The sequence below is a fragment of the Streptopelia decaocto genome (genome assembly GCF_964273445.1).
Source record: "Streptopelia decaocto genome assembly, chromosome: 2".
In the NCBI taxonomy this organism is placed as follows: Eukaryota; Metazoa; Chordata; class Aves; order Columbiformes; family Columbidae; genus Streptopelia; species Streptopelia decaocto.
Window position 1 is genome coordinate 59,192,990 of NC_138655.1, and position 20,923 is coordinate 59,213,912.

General features: G+C 35.8%; 1 protein-coding gene across 1 annotated transcript in view; it reads left to right on the top strand.

Moving 5' to 3' along the window:
* The window catches only part of DOK6 (docking protein 6), a gene marked incomplete at both ends in the record, with an annotated part of 245,622 nt that overhangs the window by 135,779 nt on the left and 88,920 nt on the right, over positions 1–20,923 (top strand). Inside the window, one exon of the mRNA XM_082045765.1 lies at positions 16,084–16,203. Coding sequence (XP_081901891.1) covers positions 16,084–16,203 — 120 coding nt within the window. The remainder of the gene's footprint in view (positions 1–16,083; positions 16,204–20,923) is intronic.

Genomic DNA, 20,923 nt, shown 5'->3' on the forward strand with positions numbered 1-20,923 from the left:
TTGGGAAGGCATCATGCCTCTGCATATTTCCCATGCTTCTCATTCAATGACAATATTCACACTGCATTGTCAGATAAAAGAAATCTGCCTTACCTCTATTTCCAAAATTTCCAAACCTACCTCTATTTCCAGCATTCACATCTAAGATACAGAGAATGTGGTTATGTTGTAGTGGTTTGACCCTGGCTGGCCACCAAGTGCCCACCAAGCTGCTTTCTCACTTCCCCTCCTCAGCAGGACACAGGGAGAAAATGATGAAAAGCTCGTGGGTCAAGATAAGGATGGTGAGATTGTTCACCAGTTACTGATACAAGCAAAGCACACTTGGAGAATATGAATTTAATTTATTGCCAATTAATAACAGACTAGGATAGTGATTAATTAAAAAACAAAACTAAAAGCACTTTCCTGACAGCCCTCCCTTATTCCCAACAACTTACATCACCACGATCTTCTCCAGGGGCTGCAGGGACACCTGGAACACCTCCTTCTCCTTGTTCTTCTCTGACCTTGGTGTCTGCAGGGCTTTTTCTCTCTCATTTTTTCCTCCCTCCTTATCACACACTCCTGTGCAAAGTTTTTACTGTGTCTTAAATGTGTTTTCATGGAAGTGCTATCATCGATATTGCTGATGAGCTTAGGTTTAGCCAGTGGTAGGTCCATCTTGGAGCTGGCTGGAACTGTCTCAGGTCAATACGGGGGCAGCTTCTGGTGTCTTCTCACAGAAACCACCACTGCAACACCCTTCACTACCAAAATCTTGCCATCTGAACCCAATACTTAAATAAAAAAATATTCATGCATCAAGGAACTGTTAGCGAATAAGCAAGTTTAAGATAATCCAATGTAAACATTTATCACTTACTATGTGTCTGTATTGGTTTTTTGTTGTTTTTGTTTTAATTGGGACTAGTATTATTAAGGCTCTTGATTTTTATGCACATCTATTTACTTTATCACTCATTCAAACTCCTAATCCTTTCAGTCTGTTCCTCTGGAAAGTACTGGGGTGTCACTGACTCAGTATTAATATGCCAATAGAGAAGTACACAGCTTGTGGACTTCTAGATTGTTTCCTTTATTCCATTATTTCCACACCCTCCCCCCCGCCTTCCCAAAAATATTCTGTAACAATAATAGAAGATACAATTACTTAACTCATACCAATTGTCTTTGGGCATATTTCTACCTCCTTTCTCTTTGGAACTGGTGTAATACCTCACCTGCTCTCCACAAGTTTGCTAACACTGGCTATCAGTGTTATCTCAGCGTTATCAGTGTTATCAGTGTTATCTCAGCTATCAGCTGAGATAAAAGGGCTTCTGCTCATCTACATGGAATATAGGTCAGATCTCCTGGGATTTTTGAATACATATCACACTCTAAAATCATGTGACTTCTGTGGTTCCTGACCTCTCCTGAGACTAGCATACATTTAGTGACAGCACAAAAATTGTGACATTAATTTATAGATTGAATTTGGAGTATTGACAGATGATGTATGGCTGGCTGAGCCTAGGGAGGGTTCAATGAATAACATGATAATTTACTGCTCCAAACTGAAACACCCAATCTATTTTTCATTCTCTGTCACTATTCAGCTTGCATTACATTTGGCTACTTACAGTGTGCAAGGTGTATGAGATTGTTAGCAGGTTAACATTTTCAAGCCTTTGAAACACTTTCGTCACTGAATGAAGACAAACTGAGAAAGACAGCCTGTGTGAATGAGCACAGAAAGTTTTGTGTGCTACTAATGTGGACTTAACTATGTATTCAGCGTGGGATATTCCACTTCATGTACAGTTTAGGCATGAAAATTTTGGACAAATTTGTGCACACAAAAAGAAAATAATAATATTTGGTGTTCACTGTCTATCCATCTACATAACAATTTGAAAGATTGCTAGAAGTCCACTGGATGTTGCTATCAGCATTAACCCGGCCAAGTAGGCTGTTTAACACTCAGAACGGCAGCTACATCGGGGTGATTGGTAAAGCTGATAAACTTCCATTTCACTGCTGGCTAGTACTGAGAACTAAAGCAGTTCTTAAGAGTGACCCATGTGTGTGTCTACTACAGGTACATAGTGGTAGAGAAAGTTTTATGTGACTTCGGACCACATAACCTTGTGAGATTTTCTAGAGTCATCTCACCTTCCATACCTGCAGAGCAGTTACTTAATACATTGTTACAGACCCTTCAGTTTTTTAATATGTTTGACAGTATTTTGTGGGGAAACATACTGAAGTATGACTTAACTTCAAGAACATAGTAAATACATTTTAGGTAGAAATAACTCTAAATTTAAATAGTTCAGATTGTTCACTATTTGAAAATACTACCACATCTATAACTTGTTATGTCCTTGAAATAAAAGTAGAAAATGTGCTCCTTTCAGAAAACTACAAGACGCTTTCCAGGAATTACATATGGCCTCACAGTCTCTGAGAGCAGCATACAAAATTTTCTCTTACCTGAAGAAGTATCCAGTCCTTTTGTGAATTTTGTACAGTACCACATTTGTCTTTTAAATTATTAACTCCTTCCCAGTAGTTACGCATTGTTTTTACAATAGTCTTATCAAGACTATATTTTCTGAGAGAGGTCTAACATTATTAAGTCCAGCATCTATTTTTTGAGATTTAACTAGAGCAGCTCATTAACCTCCAAAATAGGGTTCCTGTTACAAATATGCAACAGTTTATTTCATATAATGGTCAAAATTCTCAAATTTCAGGTAGATATGCAAATTAATCACAAATACACCAATTAGCAGAGATTTCAGGTTCTAAATAGTGTATTCCTATACAACTGAGATTCTTCTGTTTACAGTAATTGATGATCTTGGGATGAAGTTCCAGTCAGCATTGAATCTCTCAAAGACACGACTTGGGCCTTTTCCCTGCTAAATAAATAAGAACTTTTTACAGAATGGATTTTACTCTGTGAGTAGTTCCTTTGTCAGTTTGGGATGTTCAGCCTTAAATTCTCTGGACATCTTGCACTAAATCTTTTCTTTTTTATTTATTTCAAATAAGGAAATTTAGTTTATGGCCAGGAAGGAAACTGTGCTTCAGATGTCCAAGAAGCTTAATTAAAAAAAAAAGCTTTGTCAGTCACAATCACCACTCCTCTTAATGTAGCATGGTTTTAAAAAGTGACCCTAAGTATCCTCTCTTCTTCAAATCAATATCACATTAATTGCATTTCAGTCTTTTCTATATGAAGATTGCACTGAAGCAGGAAAATGTGAACATATTTTCTGTAACTGTAGTTCAAGTACATTCATACAATGTTATCCTAACCTATACAGAGAATTGAACATTTTAGCTCTAAAAAAAAGCTTTATTTTTTCCATTTTCTCTCCTAAAGCATGGCTACTTTTAAAAGTTTGTTTTTAACAATTCCAGCTGCTTCCAACTGCTACTAAATCTTTCTTGTAAGTTAATCTGAGGTTAAAACTGTAGTTAATTAATGGAAAAAACAATAGAGGAAAGCTGTTGACTGCAAGGTGCATTTTATTTTTTAAATAGTCATATAATTTAGTATATCTTTATCAATTTTACTTGGTTTGGAAACTTATAAGATAGTGTATTAATGTGCAAATACAGCAAGTAAGGTGTTATTTATGGCAAAAATATTAATTTACTCCCTCCTGCTGGGAGGAGCTACCATTGGTATGAAAAATTTATATAAAAATACAGGAGAAATATTTTTATTTGGAAACTGTATTGCATTTGTTCTTTAATTTTTTTTTTTTCCAATTTGTAAATATTCCAGAAAGCAGAATAAACATCATATTATGTTTAAATTTTACAGGTGTTTGGTGGATCAAACTTACAATGTTGTTTGATAGGTTTTTATGACCACGTAGCAAGACAGATCACTATATCTTTTCAAACAAGTTTTGGATTGCTTCGTATTAGACAGATTATTTTTTTTTACTTAGTTAAAACTGAGCAGTCACCCATTTCAATTATTCTAGATGCCATGGGGAAGATAGAAGCAACAATTTCGTTCACAAAAATAATGTAAATACTTCCAAACTGTATTCATGCTTTTTTTCTAACAATGCATTCATATAGTGTTCCTGCATGTCTTTGGGGGTTAAGCTTCAGATTTAGTAAAATCTGTATGACAAGTACCGGTCTTCCAATGTCTCAGGAAGATCTGAGACTTACTTTGAAGTGAAAGCTGCATATTAATTAGAATTATGAGGAATCTTGGTCTGCTTCTAAATGATAGAAATCTAGGTCCATTTACTTTCTGGAAATACGTACATCTTGAAAATGTGGGGCATTTTTTAATTTTTCTATGTTTGTATCTATGGACTTAATTTTGCAATGAATTTTTTGTAAACTGCAGCAGCATAAAGTCACTACCAGCTTTTATGAAACTACTGTTTTATTGGGTAGCATTACGGAATGATTAGCCTGCATGTTTATTATCATGTAATGTAAAGGTGGAAAACTTATCTGAAGTTCCTTGTTTTTTGTTTTTTTTTTTTAAAGCCAACCCTTTCCTTAAAAAATATGTGTAATTTGAATGTTAAAATACAGACATAATATTGTTATATTTCTATTAATGAAATAGTAAAAACTGATCTATTGCGAAGCATCATTTGTTTCTAAACTAGACATAATTAAAAATAACCCTGAATTTAGGAGAGAAAAAATAAGCCTGTTGGCTAACAGGAAAAAATAAAAAAGCCAATTTGGAATTAATGACGTAGAAAAGGGAACCAAGTCTGTCAGCAAGGTGATCTTTTAATCATCTTCCAAATAAGAACAATATCTCACCAATATATATTATCTCTGTTTCAGCAAATGAGACGTGCTTTGTGAAGTCTCCCCGAAAGATAACTCTTTGAACTGCTGTTGGAAAACAGTCAAATCCATTTAAAATGGTACTTGCTCAATGACAGTATGAATTTGCCTGTTTCTTTAAGAAGTTTGTCTTTGGCCAAACCTCTCAATAGCTTAGCATTTCATTTTAATTTCAAAGAAAAGAAAATCAATCCTGTAACTGAAGTTTATATTCCATAAATAAAACATTAAGTCAAAATTACAGCTGCTTTTTTTCTGCCTAGGTTTTGCTATGAATAATTTTGACTGGACCTAGAATTGAAATAATCAAATTAGAGAATGTCTGTGGACATATAAAATGAATATGGCTAATAAATGTAACATGAAAGAACATTTGAATGTGCTAAAGGACAAGCCTCTAGATAATCAAGCTAACATATCTAGGAAAGACAGGTCTGTGTTAGGTATGTTCCTATAAACTTTAATTCATTAGGAATGACAAAATGTCTTCCTATGTAGCTTCTGCTTTTTATTCTCAAGATCAACAATCTTACCATTGTAGGTTTTCTTGAACGTGAAAGGAGGTTGCCCTAATCTTTGCCATAGCTTACAATCACTTTGCTGAAGAAATGAGAAGTGAGTTAAATAGGGTGTCTGACATTTATCTCCTCTATTCTCTCTAGTGATGGGATGTGAATTAATGCAGGAAACTCAAAAAGCCAATGTCATTTCAAAATGTGTTTGCTCAGTGACAGTGTGAATCCTTTCCAAGTGTAGTACCATGTCCATGACATCTATGTGATTCAGGAAGCAGCACTCCCAGTATATGTCACTAGATACAGCAGCACTCCCCCCATTAATAAATGCTGTCCTTGCTGCTGTTACTCATCAGCAATAAAGTACAATCAGCATTATTCAGATACATAACTTCTCTATATTATGTTTGTTTAACAATAATCGCAATGTGTGTTGAGTATAATTAGTTTTCTTTCCATATGGCATTGCATATTGACAGTTACACTTTTTGCTGAGGGGTGTTTATTATTTATCTATAGAAACATGACTTAGGTGAAAATGTAGGTTAAGGACCAACTGAGAAGAAATTCTAATAATCCGATATGTCATTAACTAGTCCTTAAAATGCAATGCCATGGTATGCATTTCTTGATATCTGGAGTTTTCATATCCTATCAAAAATTGGCATTTTTGCTAAAATGTAGATATAAGTATAGTAAAAGTTAATAGGGCAAGATAACAATCTAAGTGGAAAGGCTTAATATCTTAATTTCTAAGGGTTTATTTTTAAAATCTGTGATCACATAGTACTAGAAAATGTGAGTAGGAAGAAGCTGGAAAAAGAGTTGCATGTTTCTGCATGTAATTATGTCAAATTACATTATAGGCAGTTTGCATCTGCGTGCATGCTAAGTTAAGAAATAGTGGTAGCCCATGAATTTTGAGGTTTTAAATCATTTTGATGTTTGTAAGGTAGTCACATCTAAAATTTTAGTCTCCTTTGTGAGTTAAATAGATCATAGCATGTAAAAATGTGTATGTATGCTGATGAAGATTACTGTGAATACTGAAGAAATCAATATTGACTTTAATGGATGTTTTGGAGAAAAACTAGAAATTCATAACTCCAAGTAGGCTGTATGTAAAAACCTCCATTCAAATTTGATTTTTGTACTTATAAGCATGATACATGTATTTTTCAGTATAAAGCCTGGGATTCATGAGGGATCAAATCAAGGGAATAAAAATAAGATGTCAATTTTTCTGATATAAACAGAAAAGGTTTCTCTCTATGTAGGTCAGTAAAACGCTACTGGTCCAAAATTTCACTATGGTTTGTATATCAAGTTTCTTTCATCCATGCTTCAATCTACTATTTTACACTACCGGTTTTAGGAATGGAAACTAATTCATTAATTTTAGAAGTTATAAAGATTCTATCTAAATGCATATGTTAGGGTTTATTATGAAAATGTGAAGAATAATATGTGTCTGCCTGCCCTTATCTCACTAGGTAAAAGGAGAGAATTATATGTTTAGTTGCTGTGATCCAGCTGCTCTTATGGTCTCATTGTAATACTGTGGGTCCAGTAAAAAAAACCCTGATGTCAAGTTAATTTGTTTTTGAGGAAGTCAATAAACCCCAGGTTACCCACAAATATCACAAAATCAAGAGCTTGTGGGTTTTTTTGCATTTCTCTAGGGCAGCAGAGTCCAGGAGTAGACCACAGCTTCCAAGCAGAGGGAAGAGTAGCATTTAAGTCAGCCATTTCCTCATTTAGAAGAGCTAATGCAGAAAATAAGGAAAAGTGTATGGTAGCATATATATTGTGCTTTTGCCCATTTGTTGAGTACACTGATGCTGATATATAATTCCTTTTTAAATGACAGTGGTCAGTTTTCTTTTCCCTATTGTTAATAACTCATTTATGTTTATAACTGGTTTTCCAGCTTGCTCTTTGCATTAAAACCAGACAGGAAGAACCTGGATTTGAATTCAGCTCAGGTCATGAGTGATCCCAAAGAGAACTTTTGCCTGGAGTCCAAGTTAGCAACACATCTTTGCTAGTGTATGAACCCAATTTTTCCATAAAGGAATGGAAGTGTACCCCCTGCCTTCTGGTACTATGTGTGTTTATAAATCAGTTCACAAACCAGCTGTAAATGGGCAACTGGTCACCAGTGAGCATAAATTACAGCTTCATCTTCAGATACTGTTTTTCACTGTAATCAGCACCCCTGATTTACAAACCTGAATCCTAACCTTTCTGTGCAGTTCTCGCTTTATATGGTTCAAAATATTAAATTTAAATATTCTTTATACTTCTATGATGAGTTGTTTACCCTTAAGTAATGATGAAAGATTTGAAATAAAACAATCTTTCATCAGTGATTCTTCAGTTAACATGGCCTTAAGCCATCATTCAGCAGGGTTCTTGAAGTTTCCAATGATTTAATCTTGGTATGTTCTGTAAGACTGCATTCATCAAGACTTATTCTGATTTTCTTGGGGGAAAATGACACATAATTGAAATTGGATCTATTTGCTCTTTTCCTGGTTCAGCAAAGGACATAGTTTTGCTGTGCTGAATCTTAAAAGTGTTCCATAGAAAAAAAAAAAAAAAAGAAAAAAAGAAAAGAAGAAAGAAGAAAAGAAAAAATAAAGAATCCTGTTTGCTTAATCACAGTTGAGATTCTGAGCTTCAGCTTTAAGCAAACTGCCTCTTCTCAGGCAGCCATATGTGTATCTTTTTATACTTTTGATCATGTTAGTAGAATAAGAGTGGTGTATATCGAAAACCAGTAACTTAAGCACTTCACAATGGGAGAGAGGCACGCTTCACATTTACACAGAGGGTTTTAAATTTCCAATGCACTTAAGAAAAGGGCCTTTTCCAAAAGTATTGTAGGAGTAGTCTAAATCTGAAATACTATGAAGTTTTAAGCCAGACAAATGCTATTTCTGACTGCCAATCATGGGGTAGTTGCATAAGCTGATGTGATAACATCCTCTGTGTGTTATGTTACTGGTGACAGACATTTTTGGATACTTGACTGATGGTGTTTATGTCATTCCCACTACAGACAAGCTGCCTGAGGTTATTTTACTTTCATGTCATTGTCTTTTAATGTTAATAACTGTTGAAACAGGTATGGATTGACAAGCCTGGGGAACTGTCTAATTCCCATGCCAGATTCTTCTAACTGGCCTGTTAGTTTCAGACAAAATGTAAAGGTTTCTTCTATGCTCAGGCAGCTTTTCATAATGATTACTTTGCATTTGAAAGAAAGTTTTAATTGAGAGTGAAACTTTACTAGGAATATTTTTGAGTAGTGACATTCTGTGAGCTTACTGTTCATCTGTTGGACGTACTAATGCTTGATAAACATTCATGGTATAATGAGAGTCACTAGTCCACAGCATGAAGTCATATACACAATCTGTAAGAATACTTATAAATCTACCCTCAAGGACTAATTTATCTACTAAATAGCATTTTCTTCCCAGAACGGCATCATTCATTTCTGTAGGACTAATCACTGTGTAAAGTCGTATTCACTTTTTTTAATAGCTACATTAGCACTAGTATTGAGCAAAGGAGATCTCTTTCTTGTAGATTAATTTTTCTTTATTTTCCCATACATTTTCCATTTTTTTAAACAAGTGAGGATCTGTTGCTGCATGAAAACTACCTTCTCAAGCAGCATTTCAGGTGGGAAGCTTTGTTTCCTACTGCTTTAACTTTGAGTAGGGACTGCTAGTCAGCATTGCAGGGTGTTTCTGTAAGTGTATGAGGGAAGGGTGCTCTTCTCCGCAATTTTACACTGGAAAGGAGGAGCAATGTAGGCAAAAGTATATATTATGTGCAACTGAAGTCTATTTTAGGGAAATAGTTTAATGGACAGTGACATCAATATGATAAATATTTTAAAATATTGTTATTGCCTTCAGAAACTTTCACTTAACATTATATGTGTTTATGTTATAGACAGAATAGTAGATGGTCTAACAGCTGAGTGCTTGTTATTCAAGCTGGTGCTTTTGATCAGACTTGCAGAAATAAAAGGGGAATTGTCAGGAATATGTCAGTTTTTGTATACCTCAATAACTAGATACCTACAGGGGTACACAGTTGGATATTTGCAAACACAGGTATAATACATGCAAAAATTGAAATTATCTGAGCTATCTTTCTGCTGTACCTTGCAACGTCTGCAGATAAGTGTGGATGATATTTGGCAGAAATGTCTGTTTTAGTTTTAACTAATGGATGTGTTTTGGTGATTTTTGAATTAGCTGTGCTATCATTATGCCAACACAAGTTTAAAATAGCACATGGTGGGAAAATAAAAGTTTATGTTTTGTATAATACTTAGACTATATCTTCCCTCAGTTAAAAGAAGTGCATTAGCAAAATATACCAACAGATAAAATTACAGAATAATATGTGTTCATGCTCTGCAATTATTCATTTAGCTTGATTGTTGTTTTATTGAATATTTCCTTACCAAAAAAAAGAAACAACCCTAAAAAGTCTAAAATTGTACAGAGAAAGGTGGATATGTCATTAAACTGATGGTATATTAAAAAACATGTATACATTTTAATAACTGGAAATAGTTAAAAATTAATGGTCTTGTGTTAAAAAGAAGTGGCAACGACAAAAAAAAATTGAGGAAGATGACAACTTTTTTTTCCAAGGATATTGTCATATTTCCTTTAAAATAATTTGTTACAGACTGAACATATGGTATTTGCAGTAAAATAATAAAATTTAACGGGACATGCAGTTTTCCTTTATGACTTTGCCCTTGCATTTTGGCTCAGTGATTTACACTTATGTAATAGCAGCACACTCCAGGTGAAACATTCAAAAATCACAGTTCAAGAAAAATGCTAAAAGGTTTCCTTACAGATAGCATTAGTTGAAACACAGGCAAAAAACTCAAAGTCCTATATCTTGTAAAATATCTTCATATAAAATTGATCACTAAAAAAAGTCTTTGTTACTATCTAGTTGAAGGCAAGTTTTAGTCTACATACAGACTCATTTTCTGTTCTTTTACACTAATAAAACTTATGTCTGCATCATTGCTCCCTATCTCTCATTTAACAAAAAATTCTGTAATTCATGCATGGCCAGTGTTAATGAGTAATACATTATTACACAAAAGAAGCACTGCTCATATGTTCCTCTGAGCTGTGATAAGAAATAGCCACATTACTTTGAATTTGTATCTGTGTTTGAGTGTGCATGATGTACCCTAAGTAATGGAGACACTGTTAGATAGCATATTTTAAATATTTAGAAAATAAAATTATGTTTGAATCATCAAAGGATGATATATATCCTCATAAAGGACAGAGGTTCTTTAAGATATTGATTTTGATGAGAAATTACATGCCTGCAGGCAATAGTGTTATTTTTTAGTGGAAAAAAAAAAAAATCAAATAAGTTGCTGCATATATTGTATGTGGCACAGTATAATAGCACATTAGTCCTGTGGGGATTCTATGATTTTTTTTCCTATTAACTTCTAATTAAGGCTGCGTGATTTTTAGAAGAGATAAATTTGCAAATGTGGCTTTTCTGCACCATCTTTCTTTCTTTGTAAAGAATATCAGGTCTAAGTTCTACTAATCCAAATAGGTAAGATTCTCCAGTTTCATTCATAGTAGGAATATTCAGTTGGATTTAGACTCTTGTAGTAGTTTAAAGGGAAGAAGAGTCAAACAATCTGTACAGAAACAACATAAAAATGTTTCAGAAAGGAAGCAATCAACATTTTATGTTTATACATTTGACATTAGGGTAAGCTCAAAAAGTGAGGGGTTTGGATTTGCACAAGAATTTTTGTTGTCTTCCTCTAATACTGCGTACATGTTATTTCAATTAAATCCTTGTGCTGCTTTGACCAAAGTGAGTTAATTTCCCTTCATGAAGTTAGAAACCTTTCTTTTTTGTAGCTAGCACGGTCGTTTTTTGGACTCAGTTTGAGAACAAGAAGATAACATCCTGAGACAGAGTTAATGTTTTTCACTCTTATTGTCTGAGAGCCAAAGTCTCTGAGATCTCTGAAACTGCTTGCAGGTGTGAGGCAGCTGGAAATGGGGGCATAGATGGAGCAGACCTTGACTGACATCCAGACTGATCAGTAAGAATATTCCATGCCATTAGCATCATGCTTCATATTTAAGGAGAGTCGGGATCTTCTGGCTAGGAACAGAGTTGGGATAGAGTTGAACAGACAGGGATAGAGACCTGTTCTGGTTCTGCTCCATTTCAGTGGAGTTCTGTTAGGAAGTTTCTTTCCTTTGGCCTTTTCCCATCCCGCCCTTGTGCAGAGACCTCTGGGTCTTTCTGCATTTTTCTCTTTTCTCTCTTTGGGATCAGTTATTTGGGACCAAGTGCTGTTTCTTGGGATTGGCTGCTCAGTGCAGATGGAGTTCATGAGGAATTGCATTGAGTATCTTTTATTTTATATTCTATTTCCATTTTATATATCTTATTAGTCGTAGTAGTATATTAGTGTTAATTTGTTAATTTATTAAACTATCTTTATGTCAATCCACAAGTTTCTACCTTCCCTTTCAATTCTCTACCTTGGTCGGGGGCAGGGGGGTCAGGAAAGTGAGCAAGGGGCTATCATGGTTATATTGCTAGCTCAGGTTAAACCGTGAAAATCGTGGATCATGAACTGGTTTAAACTGTAAGTAGCAGAAGAGCTTTTCCACTATTACAAACTTAGATTTCTAATACCATTTGCAAGTATCATTTCATCACCATTATTACATCAAAAAAGACCCCACGTTTATCTTGCTGTGATATTACCTATTTGCAATACACAACCTCAGTGGCTGGAGTAGGTACAACATCAGTTTAATCACCTGAGAACTGAAGTAGAAATGACATATAACCTCCGGCATGACCTAGAAGCTCAGGTAAACTCCTGGAAAATATTGCCAGTAACAAGGTGTGGGTTTTCAGATAACAAGTTTACAGATTTGTTCCCAGTAATATTTCTTATGCAATAAACAGTGCCTAATTAAATTCATCCATCTCTTTATATTTTATCTTACCTTAAGACATTTGTATAACAGCATTTTATAATCAAATAACAGTAAAGATGAAAATACAAGTACTTTGATTTTATTTATAGCTGTGAAAGTATGTTTTACAATTTATCATTCAGTCTAAGAATTCAGTTATCCTAAAAGGAAACTGAATTTTTCAATGACAACTACCAGTTACAACTAAAAAAGTCAGTATTTACCACCAATAAATCTGATCTACATGCTTTAAAGAGAAGAATTTTGCTAATTGTTTTTTATGGCTTGGTTCCACTGTAATATTTCATCTGTTCCAATATATGCATATAATAAAAATAAAGAAGTGTCAAAGATATCTGTTTTGTGATGTAGTAGCTGTTCTTTGAGATTGCTACTGTGACATTTATGTACTATAATTTATAATAAATAAATTTTAAAATTTATAGATAATATTGTTATCCAGAAACACAAAGCATTCTATAGACTTGCTACAAAACAATGGTGAACTGTTTTATAGATGCATATGATGAAAGGAGAAATATAGCTTTGTCTTTGAAAGGTAATTCACCTGCTTCTAAAGAAGATTTCGCATGTCTGTCAACACAAAGGTTGAAGGCAGTCCCTTCCCAAGAAAGCAATAGCTATCAGGATGCATTAAGTAAAACTTACTCTCACAGTACCCTTATACCCTTGACCTTCGAAACACATTTATAGATAAAGTTGATCCTTCTGACAGCTGACACAAATCCTCACAGTTCTATGGGAAGATTTTTCAGTTCTGCATTGAAACTATATTTTCTATAGCATTAAGTCAATTGGTTTTGTAAGATACAAAATTTGAGTTCTATGCAATACAATGCATGTTACAGCCTACAGTTTGCAAAATACAGCCATGATCTTATAATGCTCACAGTAAGATAAGTTGTTTCTGTGTGGCAGTTGGAGAATGGTCTAATCTGAGTCTAATCATCAGTGAAGAAGATGCAGCTTAAAATTAAACTGCCAGAGCCAAACACTCTTTAAGGCAGTTTCTGGATCCAAACTTTCAAGATCTAGATGTTCCTCTAATAGAGAGAAAACAATAGAGATGAAAACAAAGGCACTCACAAGAAGCAGCTTCCAAGAACAATGCCTTTGTTTGTTTGTTTCCCAACGAATATGCTGGAAATGTAATGTGAGAATACATATAAATAGAACTTATTTCTTTTACAGAAGAGTCCTGTTTTGAATATATATTGATGTTAAGCTGGATTTATGGAAATACCAGTATGTTTTCCTTTCTCCTTAGATGTTGGTAAAATTAGAAAGGTTAGGTTAGTGTTTATTTACCATAATCCCATTCTACATTTCCAGAATGTACCCTTTCAGTCTGAGTGCCGGCACAATGAAATAAAGTAATAAAATACTGATTTTGTTAAATATGTAAAATGCTATCTCCTGACTATCCTCCAGGAAAAATTACAGGCTTTATACAGACTTATGCATTCTGTCAGTACATACATTGTTCTGCAATACAGAAGGCAGAGAAGAAATTGTGAGAGGGAAGGGAAGGAAACATGGGAGCACTAGACTAGATTTGCACAGTCATGTTTACACTACCAGCCTTTTTGCACTGATTCCCCAGAGCTAATCTGTAGCTGGATGCAGATGTTGGGCAACTCATTGGAAACCTTCCCTGAGGGATGTTTGACTTACCCATGTGCCTATGTACTACCCCCCACATCCCATCGTGTGTGCTACCAGAATGTGGCAGCATGGCTTGTGGTCCATTTTTATCATCTCCCGGTGTGAAACCCTCTCCATAGCCAAGTATGATTTATAGGCATGGTTCTGGTTCAACAGATGACAAATATCCAAGGAAAGGGCAAAGGCTGAAAGAGAGGAAGGGAAATCAGGAGGGAAATTTCTTTGTGCATGACGTGAAAATGAATTTTGGAGGTAGGTTTTTAAAGAAATTAATCTTATTACTTTTTAAAGCCCTAAGTTTTTATTGTCGTGCAGAGATATACCTGTTCTCTCCTTAGTTCCACCAAAAAGGCTGTATCTGTAGAAGTGTTAAGGAACAGTATGCTGTTACCTCTACATTTTCTTCCTACATACAAAGTTAAATGTTATCTGGATACTATTGACAGAATGTTCTCTCTCTTACCACCAGAAGCTGAGCTATTATGACAAACCAACTCTGGGGATCTGTGTCCTGAGACAAGGACTGCAAAAAATCAGGAAAGTTCAAGGGAAACCTTGCAACACTCTGGAGAAGCCCATCCCTAATTGTTTGTGTCCCTGTGACAAACACCACATTTGGCTCTCAAGAAATCCCAAAACTGGCTCTATCGCTTGAGCTGTCTGCCTGGGAATTCAGTCAGCTGATAGCCAGAATAACTCAGGAAAAATCTATTCATCAACTGTTCAGGGCCCTGAACAAAGGATGTTACCCAAAGGTTATTGGGGACCTGGACTTGCATGTCTGTCTCCCTTTCTTGTTGAGCAAGTGTTGATGTGACTTTTGATCTATGCCTAACCAGGCAAGAATTTGAGGCCTGGAAATATTTTTTCTTAGATACAAATTTTCACTAATTACAATGAGTCATCATTGATAGATGCTTCAAGGATTGCATGAAGTATTTTTCTGTCTCTCCACTACATTGGAGAGTTTGTCACAAAAGTATTTTCCAGATGTCCCCAAAAATAGGTATGTAAAACTGTGTTTAATAGAAACATTTCTAGATGACTGGGGTCACCCACTATTAAAGATGATCAGATAATAGACTAACTGTGACAATGGATGCTCAGCATGTGCCCGTTGCCAAGCCTGCTCTCCAGAAGGTTCCGCTTAGTGGAGCTTGTTCTGTAATAAAAGACAGTCAGCCTAGTTGCATGATTTTTGTTAGTTATGGTTTCACATTATGTGAATACCAACTTGAGATGTTGTTTGTTTGACTAATGCCAGAGATTTTGGGAAGTTAATTTTGGGAAGTGGATAGTATGAGGCTGGGTGTGGAGGAGGGGCTGCTGTGGTGTCTCAGGGGTTATGCCTGGGGACATGCCTTGGTAGTTTGCAGATAGGAAGCTCTCAGTTGTACATCAGTGGGATGCAATAGAGGACTCAGAAAGAACTAGGAGGTTTTGAATTTTCATACAAATGTTCCAACTAATGCCCAAACTGCTCTGCAACCAAAAGAAGGTGAACAGAACTGAAGAAATCAATTATTCAGACTACCTTGACAGGCATAGCCATTCAGTTAAGCAGAGAAGGAAGTTCTGCATTTAGAGATCTTTTTATTACAGTTTTTCCTTTGTTTCTAGAAAATATTCTAAAACCTTTAGAAATAGAAAGTGCTTTAATACTTCAAATTCACCTGAAGAGCAGTAAAGAATATTTCATATATTACATCTAATGTTTTTTTTTTTTAATTGCATTATTTCTTTCAAGAAAGCCTACTAGAAATATACTGCATTGAAAACTCACTAAGCCATTCTCTTTTTTGTTGTTGCCACCTCCTATGCCCAAATGTGGAAATAGAAGATGCAGTTCTAGGAGTGAAAGCCCTTTTAGGAGTTCATAAATCAAGGCTAAGTAATAAATGTGGAACTTTGTACTAACAGCTCATGTTGTCATAAAAACAGTCATTAAGAAGGTACTGGTTTAACTTCACCCCTTTTTGAGTAAAATGTTGACACTTCTGATTTTTTTTCTATTTTTCCAGAACTAGAGGCAGAAGAATGGTGCAAACATCTTTGCATGGAGTGTTTAGGAACCAGGCTTAATGATATAAGTCTTGGGGAACCAGATTTGCTTGCTGCTGGAGTCCAGAGAGAACAAAATGGTAAGTAACTTTGCAATTGCTCCTAGGTCAGTTCTTAGGTGATATCCTGTGTTATCTTTGCTTGTGGTTGTTTTTGTGATGATTTTTACTATTAGCTAGAAGCACTTCATTAATAACTAAACATGTGGATGTGTTTTTGAGGTTCAATCCTATTTTTTCTACAAACAGATATGATCAAATTCCATGCTATATGTCCATGTGTTCATTGCATTCACATTTTCCTGTCACGTGAGATGATGATTATGACCTTTCTGGTTCCAGAAACAAGGGCCTCTGTGTGCAGAAATAAAACAGCCACTATTGTTAAAAGGCAGTGATGAACATGTCAACACCACTTTGGACTGCAAAACACGTATTTGCTTTAAACTCATACCTGCCTTGAATAACGGAGTCAAGGTCACCTAAATGTTGTCAAATACAGGTGAAAAGGGCAATGACAGATGCTAGTCAGCACTAAGCCTGAGCTTGTAAGTCTTCATCTAAAGGCTGTTTGGAACAGAATTTTAGATCAGACACTTCCACAGGAAGGATGCTAGTGGCTGGAATACTCAATAACAAAAGAAAATCTGTGATTATTGTATCATTTAATTTGTATTAATGAACATGAGGGCAGCACACAACGTGCTCATTTATTCCTCCCTAAATTACAGCACTCAATGATTATTACTGTCTTGATGCTTTTATAAAATCCGATAGCTTTTAACAAAGTAATAAAACAAAATGCCTAAATGGTTATGAAATATCAGGCCAACTATCATTATAAACAAAATTACATAATTAAATTATAGACTGAATTGCACTATATTGACTGCATTGCATTAATTTCATAGGAGAGTCCAGACATCTCCAAACCTAATAAGATAAAACATACAGAAATATTTAAGAAAATTTGTTCAAAAACCAGACATTGTTCAAGCATGATTTAAAAGAAGTTCAAATGTTTGTGAAGCTGTTTGACTGCTCTGAGACATGGAAATTAATTTGTAGTCTCAGATTACTTAGCAAACATAGAAGGGAGAACTACTGATGTTGTAGGAAAGTTATAGTGATCAGACACTGTTCAGAGCATCTTATCTGCTGTATGCTTGTAGGCTATAGATATAAAACTCATATGCATACTACTGAAGAGACAACTTCAATGCGAAGGGAAATAAATCTTGTCAAAAGCAGATGTGAGCAGAAAAATAGCTTGAGATTCCTCAAGCTTTTCTGCAGTGAATTCATGTACTGTCCAGCAGCTTTCAGACTTGGATGGCAAATACTATATTTGTCTTGTTCTTGAAAACGATCCAGTTATGACCTGCAGAACACATAGATTAGTTCTGTTGTGTAAACAAGTCTTCATTCAATTGCCTTGGTCTAGAAATTAATTGCAGTGCTACCAACCAGCATATATGAACATAATTAGCATACCTATTGTTCCAAGTAAATAAATGAAAGGAAACAAAGAGGCAAGCATGTATTTGTTGTAAAAATCACATGAATAAGAATGCATGGAGGGTATCATTAGCCATGTTCTTTTAAACCAAGTGGCTGAATATGTATGATCCAATATTTGACAAGCATGCTCTGCTAAATCATTAGTTGCAATATCCCAGACGAGTAATTCTTATGCCTATCTGCTTTCTTCCCTCATCCCCTGAATGTACAACCTTGCATTTTAATAAGTATGTTTGAAATTCAAAGTTGTCTCTTTAGTTGTCTTGCTCAGAAACAAAGAAAATTCTGGTTAGGTGGGGGTGTCTTAATCAACTTGGAAGGAGGGGAGAGTACACAGGTTCTTACTGTTGGTATGAAATCTAGCACGTTGTTTGTTTAGCTGTGCTGTAGGAACATGCAGTTGCACTTGAATTTCTTTAGCTGATTCTTTCAGTAAAATGAGTTGAACCATGACTTTGGTTTATGCTGGTTATCTTATTCTGCAAACTTGGCAGTGTCATTCCCCACATTACAGTTTTATGGAAAAGGTGACTAATTGGAGGGTGGAATCATTTGGTGACCTCTGATAAAAAATTCAAATTTTAAATTTATTTTCTTACACATTTTCTCCATACTGTAGCTTTTAAAGGCACGATATCAAAAACTATAGTTCAGAAGGTACCTAAAAACCTTTCAAAAGTCTGCTAAGCTTTTGTTGACCTGAAACTGAAAGGTCAGAATTAATTTTCCAATTTGAAACTCATGAAAAGTGACTATAAGTATGAAAAGTCTACACTCTTGCTCATTGTGGAAATGGCAGCTGTGTCACTCTCAAGGTCATTTTATTATTTTTGTGTTAAATAATATCAGTTCACTGGTATAGTACTTTTGAATGTCATTATTTCAAAACATTGCAGGTATGTCAACTTCACAGAATTACTCTTGAGTTAGTCAATGTATTAGTATTTACTTGAAACAGGGATGTGAGAGTATAGTTTATAAAACCAGTAGTGGAACTGTAAAGCCTCAGCATCTAGTTTCAGGCAGGTTCTGTTTCCTGGACCATTCGAGAGTCTTTTTTCAGGTCACTGAACAAAAGATGTTTCTTAGTATATGGACAAGACCACAGATTGCCCTGTCATAAAGGCTACAGTGCCAGTGGTTTTGCAGTTTTAGATACATATTTTTTCTTCTCTTTTTTTCATCTTAAGAGCTGAAAGCGATTGAATAATGGTGTTATACAGTTGGTATATCTATGATATGACCAGGTGGTACTACCATTCATCCCAAAAGAACAGGTGTATTAACCATTAATCACATCTCATTCCACTGTGTTTTTTCAAATAGTTACTTTGCCCTAAAGATTTTCTGAAATGTTTAAACTTTGATAGAGATACTTCCTTGGCTGTAAAAAAACTAGCCTAATAATTTTCTTCTCATGAGATGCTTTCCATTTTCCTAGCAGTAATACTTTTAATATAGTATGTACTTCATCTGTCCAACTACCTGGCCATTCCATTCCTTATAGGACGTTTGCATGGTATTTCTCATGTACTTCTAAGGTTATTCACAGAAGGGATGAACACATTCCATTTGAAAAAACAGTAAGTTTTCTATTGTGTAGGTTTCTGGTTTACTCCCTGTATATGACCACCATAGTCAATACCTTCAATTTGAAACATTTGTAATTATTTTCTTAATTGTTATTGTATATGCCCTGGGACCATAAAAACTCATTGTTGCTTGCTACTTGTATTTTTTTATACCAAATGACTCACATTTCAGAAAGTACTTGCAAGGAAAATATGTATGTTTTCTATGATTTGTCTAACATTTCTTTTTATTGCATCTGAGCCTGTTTATCCCTCCACTCTCACTCTTGTGGTTCTGCTGAGATGAGCTTTTGATTTCAGAAAGGAGGACATCTGATGATGATGTCTGTGACACAGAATCATAGAATCATAGAATGTCCTGAGTTGGAAGCGACCCACAAGGATCATCGAGCCCAACTCCTGTCCCCGCATGTGACAACCCCACAGTTCACACCATGTGTCTGAGGGCATTGTCCAGTCTCTTCTTGAACACTGTCAGGCTTGGAACCATGACTGCCTCCCTGGGGAGCCTGTTCCAGTGCTCAACCACCCTCTCAGTGAAGAACCTTATCCTAATGTACAACTTAAACCTCTCCTGGCACATCTTCCTGCAGTTCCCTCTGGTTCTCTCATTGGTCACCAGAGAGAAGAGATCAGGGCCTGCCACTCCTCCTTCCCTTGTGAGGAAGCCATAGACCATGGTAAGGTCTCAGTCTCCTCTTCTTCAGGCTGAACAAACCAAGTGACTTTAGCTGCTCCTCATACAGCTTCCCCCTTAAACCCTTCAACTCTGTAGCCCTCTTCTGAACACTCTCCAGTAGCTTTATATCCTCTTTATAGTGTGGTGCCCAGAACTGCACACAGTGCTCCAGGTGAGGCCACACCAGTGCAGAGCGGAGCGAGGCAATCACCTCCCTCGCCCGGCTGGCAATGCTGTGCTTGATGCACCCAGGACACGGGTGGCCCTCTTGGCTGCCAGGGTACACTGTTGGTTCATGTTCAACTTGCCATTGACCAGAATCCCCAGGTCCCTCTCCGCAGAGCTGCTTTCCAGCATCTTGCTCCCCAGTCTGTATGTACAGCCAGAGTTGCCATGTCTCAGGTGCAAAATCTGGCACTTGCCTTTGTTAAACTTCATGCAGTTGGTAATTGCCCAGTTCTCTAATTTGTCCAGATCCCTCTGCAGGGTCCCTCTGATACACAAATCCCTTAGATTTGAAGTAGAGAGTAGGTAAAATGGTTGGAGAGTAACGGAATGCAACAATATGATTTACAAAACAGTTTGTTCCAAAGGCTGGAAAATTTGTATTTGGTGTGCAAATGTCATGGCTAAAAAGCCATACATTCATCAGGCATTTCTGTCACATGTGGACAAAAATTGATGGTAGTGCAGCAATCTAAAAGGGCTGTTCTTTTGTATTTCTGAATTGTTCAGTAAGTGCTAGTGAAATCTATTTTATTGTGGTTGTGCTGTTGCTTGACCCTCCAGCACCAAGCAATTCTGCAGTTGGTAATAGCTAAAAGAGCCAAACTATAGATCTGCCTGCTTACGGCAGAGACCTCTGGCTATTGAGAGTTGTAGGAAGAATAGAGAAAACATATAAGCAATTATGTGCAAAGCACATCAGCAACAGAAAGCTTCTTACTGGATTTGATCTGTTATTACTTTCAAGAAGTATTATTGCAAGTGTTACTATGTAAACTCCACT